The 4,420-nt window shown below is 47.3% G+C and overlaps 1 protein-coding gene across 1 annotated transcript; it reads left to right on the top strand.

Moving 5' to 3' along the window:
* Positions 1 to 1,063: 1,063 nt before the first annotated feature.
* On the top strand, positions 1,064 to 4,101 carry NUDT2 (nudix (nucleoside diphosphate linked moiety X)-type motif 2). The gene is made up of 2 exons (XM_008590864.1): positions 1,064 to 1,202; positions 3,771 to 4,101. The coding sequence occupies exons 1-2, from the start codon at positions 1,076 to 1,078 to the stop codon at positions 4,085 to 4,087; spliced, it is 444 nt and encodes a 147-aa protein (XP_008589086.1). The 5' UTR covers positions 1,064 to 1,075; the 3' UTR covers positions 4,088 to 4,101.
* Positions 4,102 to 4,420: the final 319 nt, after the last annotated feature.

The raw sequence follows: 4,420 nt of genomic DNA, 5'->3' as shown, positions 1-4,420 counted from the left end.
ACCAAGGCCCCGGGTTCGGATCCCATATAGGGATGGCTGGTTCGCTCACTGGCTGAGCGTGGTGCTGACAACACCAAGTCAAGGGTTGAGATCCCCTTACCGGTCATCTTTAAAAAAAAAAAAAAAAAATCCCAAGCAATATAGAAATATATGGAGTAGAAAATGAAAGTCTTCCCATAATCTCACCTTCCAGAAACCACTATTAATAATGTATATTCTTCCAGACATTTTTATACACATACAGAAATCTACTGAATGCTTATTATGTGGCAGGCACTGTTCTAAATCGCTTTACAAAAATTAAATCATATAATCCTCACAGCAACCCTTTGCAGTATAACTATAATCCAATCTCACAGATGAAGACACTGAGGAACAGGAGGTCACACAGCTAGTGTCAGAGCCAGAACCTGAAGCCAGGCTCCAGATTCATGCTCTTGACCACTATGTTAATTTGCCTCTTACAGGGTGGGAAAGAGACTTTTTACTATGTGTGCCCTTTTGTACTTTGAATTTGGACCATGTTAATGTATAACATATTCAAAAATATGGATAAAATAAAAGGCTAAAAAAATCAACAACAAAATTTTTATAGTACGCCAAGCTGTTTTCTCTAGGTGACCCTTCTGAATTTGGGGGAGCTCTTTGCTTCAGGTGCTCAGAATGTAGGCTGAGGGAAATGGGATTGTGGGTTTAATGATAATACTTGTACTGCATCTCTCCATTACCAACATCTCTCCTGTTTCAGTGGGTTTGCTTCTGAGGATCTCCAGTCTCATAACAAACACGCATTAGTCCTATGTTTTACCAGGAGAAGTGGAGCCGTTGGGATAGAGGTCACATTGACTGAGGATAGTTGCCAGGGTCCTGCAATTACACGCAAAGGTCCATCTCTGCTTCCTGGATTCCTTCCATTGGTTCTTGGCATGCTGCCTATTTCTGTGGGTTATGAGATCACTGATAGCTATTCTGTGCTACTCTCCAGCACCCAAGTGCTACTTCTCAGTGTGTATCTTCCTGTTTTGTGTAACTTTCCAGTGTCCCATGTCTTCTGTGTGAAGTCCTTAGATAGACCATGGCCCTGAGAGCATGTGGCTTGATCGTCTTCCGAAGACACCTCATCCCCAAGATGGACAACAGTGCGATTGAGTTCCTACTGCTGCAGGCTTCAGATGGCATTCATCACTGGACTCCTCCCAAAGGTGCGAGGTGCGAGGCCAGAGGGGCTGGCTCTTGGGAAAATGCCAGGCGTTGCTCAGAACTCTGCCCGGCCAGGCCCCCACAAGGTTGCTTCCCAGTGGCTGCAGCAGGAGGGGGTGGGGTGGGTAGGAGCCCTTGATTCTTTCTTCACACAAGCTCTTCAGGCCAGGCCATAGCAGAGCTGGAAATAGAATTCTGTGACCGAATCCCAGGGCACAAGCAGCACCTGGTGTTTTTGTATCATTTACCAGCCCTCCAGCCTCTGGTGAATGGATGGGTAGGAGAAAAACCAGTGAGCTGGGAACCTTGGGGTCAAGACATGGCGGGCTGTGTGCCCCCCTCTCTGGACTTTGAGTTTTTCATTTGTCAAACAAGGGGTTGACTAGAAAATTCTGTTTTCTTCCAGCCCTGTCTCTGACTTCATTTTATCAAGTTCCTTTGACTCCTAGTTTAGTGTCCCCATTACTAGGTTTTTCTTTTTAACTAAACACACAGAATGACTTCTGGGGTGTTTATAAACATAGTTGTGTTTTGAGTTAGGAGCACAGAGAAGGAGGGTTCCCTGGTCATAGATTAAACTGCAAACTCTGGCAGGAGTGGAGGAGTGAGGGTATGGAAAAGTCCTTCTCAAACCAGGAGGTTGTGAAGATTATAGAGACCTTGCGATTGCAGCGTGACCAGCTATCTATGCCCTGGGTCCATCACTCAGCATCCAGGGTGGAGTTGGCCAAGTCTCCAGGGGGTAGAACAGCAAAAATAAGTAGCCTTAGGCCTTACACCAGGCCAAGATCTGTTCGTAAGCTGGTTTACACCAGCATTCCAGATCCCACCTCTAAGAGTAAGAAAGCTGTGGTCAAATAGTCCTGAAAGAGAAGCTAGGCTGTGTAGGGAGAAATGGGAAAAAGGAGGCATCCTTGGCTGAGACTTTGGGATGTCCCAGTGGGCAGGGACAGACTGTAGCTCTGGCACCTGCTGGGATGAGGAGCCAAGAGTGAGCAGCCCCCAGACAGAAGGGAGCAGAGACTTTAAAAGGGAGTAAGATGGGGAGGGTGGAAAAGGATCCAACAAGGAAATGGGAACAGGAAATAAATTTTGCACATTTGAGTTGCACTAGAGAGAAACAAGGTAAAAAAAGAGAAGTGTCACAAATACTATGAATAGGAATATTCACACTTGTCTCCTGATCACCTAAGTCACACTGCATGGTTCCTCTCACTAAAAGATGTCAAAGGACCTCTCCTAATCCTTTCCTGCTTGGGTTTGGGGAGAAGTTACCCTGTTAACATTGATGGGCAGAATACTGAATAGATGTTCCTGGGAGAGGTGTGCTCAGAAACTCCCACACACCTCTGAGGGAAGGTAGAGCATCCTGAATCAGTGTCATTTGTCACCACCAGCATCCCTCCCACGTTCTTCCCCCAATGCATTCCCTATCTGTTTTTGTTTACATCACTATAGGAGATGCTGTGCAGAGAAAACTCCCCAGAAGCCATGAGCTAGAATGGGTTTTTAAGTGCTAAGTTCTTGGTTGTTTTTGGTGCATCAGCAACTGACTGAGGGCACTGCTCTGTGGACCCCTGGGAAAGAAGGCTAGGGGATAGCTCCGTCTCCAAACGGAGAAGGGAACAGCTAAGAGTTCCTCCTCTCCCTGAGCTTCTGAACCAGGAGGCCCCCCAGCAACTTGCTGGAGCCATGTGTAGACAGAGGCTGCTTGACCCCCCCCAATCCTTCTTGGTTCCTCTGGGCAAGCTGAATATTTGTGGGAAGGGCCTAAAGGTAAAGCTGAGGGCTGCTCCAGTCTGCAGAGCTTCAAGTTCCCCTACAACAGTTTCTTGGCAGTTGTCTGCTTGGGTTTGGGTCTTGCCAACAAATTTTCTTAGAACTGGCTCTCAGCTTTTCCTTAGTCTAAGTTCCCATCAGGACTTTCCCTATGAAATTGAAATCTGGCCTTGCTCAGTTAGAAAGATGAAAACAATTTGGAAAAAGCTTTGATAGCTACTTGGAAACAGCTGCGGCTGCAGCAGTGCAGGGTTTTGAGCCTGTCTGTCGGCCCTGGGACTGCAGGGTCCAACTGTAGACAGTGTTAATTCCTCACTGGATTGTAGGTGAAGTACTCCCTCTTCAGCTAGCTCCCACCTGCCAAGAAAGGACTTCCCCTCCTTGGAAAAATAACTTTAAGGTTTCCAAGGGAAAAGTGGTCCCTGAGAAGATGGGATGAGGAGAGCTCCAAAGAATAAGAAAGCAGAGGTCGGAAGGAGGTCTTCTCTCTCACCATCAAAGAGCAATATTCTAAACCTGACTTGCCAAATACATGGTCTGGTTCACTTTCTAAAGAGAAGATTGGGTAGAAAGGAGGGATTGCTCAGACCCCAAAAACCAGACACTACCTGCCCTGCACCCCCTTCCCAGGCATGTTATTGGCATGATATTGCCAATTTCCAAGGTTCCTTTAGCCTAGGAACACTTGGAAAAGTCACCAAGGACCCCATCTCTAAATCATGGGCCTGGAAAATCCAGCTTTGGGGACTGTTGAAGATTTTCTCATTTTCTTCCTCTTTTCTCCTAACTAGGCCATGTGGAACCAGGAGAGAATGACTTGGAAACAGCCCTGAGGGAGACTCAGGAGGAAGCGGGCATAGAAACAGGCCAGCTGACCATCATTGAGGGGTTCAGACGGGAGCTCAATTACGTGGCCAGGGGAAAGCCTAAAACAGTCATTTACTGGCTGGCGGAGGTGAAAGACTTCAATGTGGAGATCCGTCTCTCCCACGAGCACCAAGCCTACCGCTGGCTGGGGCTGGACGAGGCCTGCCAATTGGCTCAGTTCAAGGAGATGAAGGCAGTACTCCAAGAAGGACACCAGTTTCTCTGCTCCACAGAGGCCTGAGATGACTGAGCAAAGTCATTTGCTTCTTTTTCTTTCTTTTTTTTTTAAAGATGACCGGTAAGGGGATCTTAACCCTTTGACTTGGTGTTGTCAGCACCACGCTCTCCGAAGTGAGCAAACTGGCCATCCCTATATAGGGATCTGAACCCATGTCCTTGGTGTTATCAGCACCACACTCTCCCAAGTGAGCCATGGGCTGGCCCTCAAAGTCATTTGCTTCTGTAGGGTCCTTGACGGCCTTCTGAGATGAACCTACCTTCAGGTCTGGGGAAGGTTGTACTGGTCTTTGGCTGATCACAGCCAAAAGCAGATAGGTTAGTGAAATCAGCTCAG

This window comes from Galeopterus variegatus, unplaced genomic scaffold (genome assembly GCF_000696425.1).
Source record: "Galeopterus variegatus unplaced genomic scaffold, G_variegatus-3.0.2 Scaffold143, whole genome shotgun sequence".
Taxonomy (NCBI): domain Eukaryota; kingdom Metazoa; phylum Chordata; class Mammalia; order Dermoptera; family Cynocephalidae; genus Galeopterus; species Galeopterus variegatus.
The sequence above is the reverse complement of the archived record's forward strand: the minus strand, read 5'-3'. Positions and strand labels throughout refer to the sequence as shown.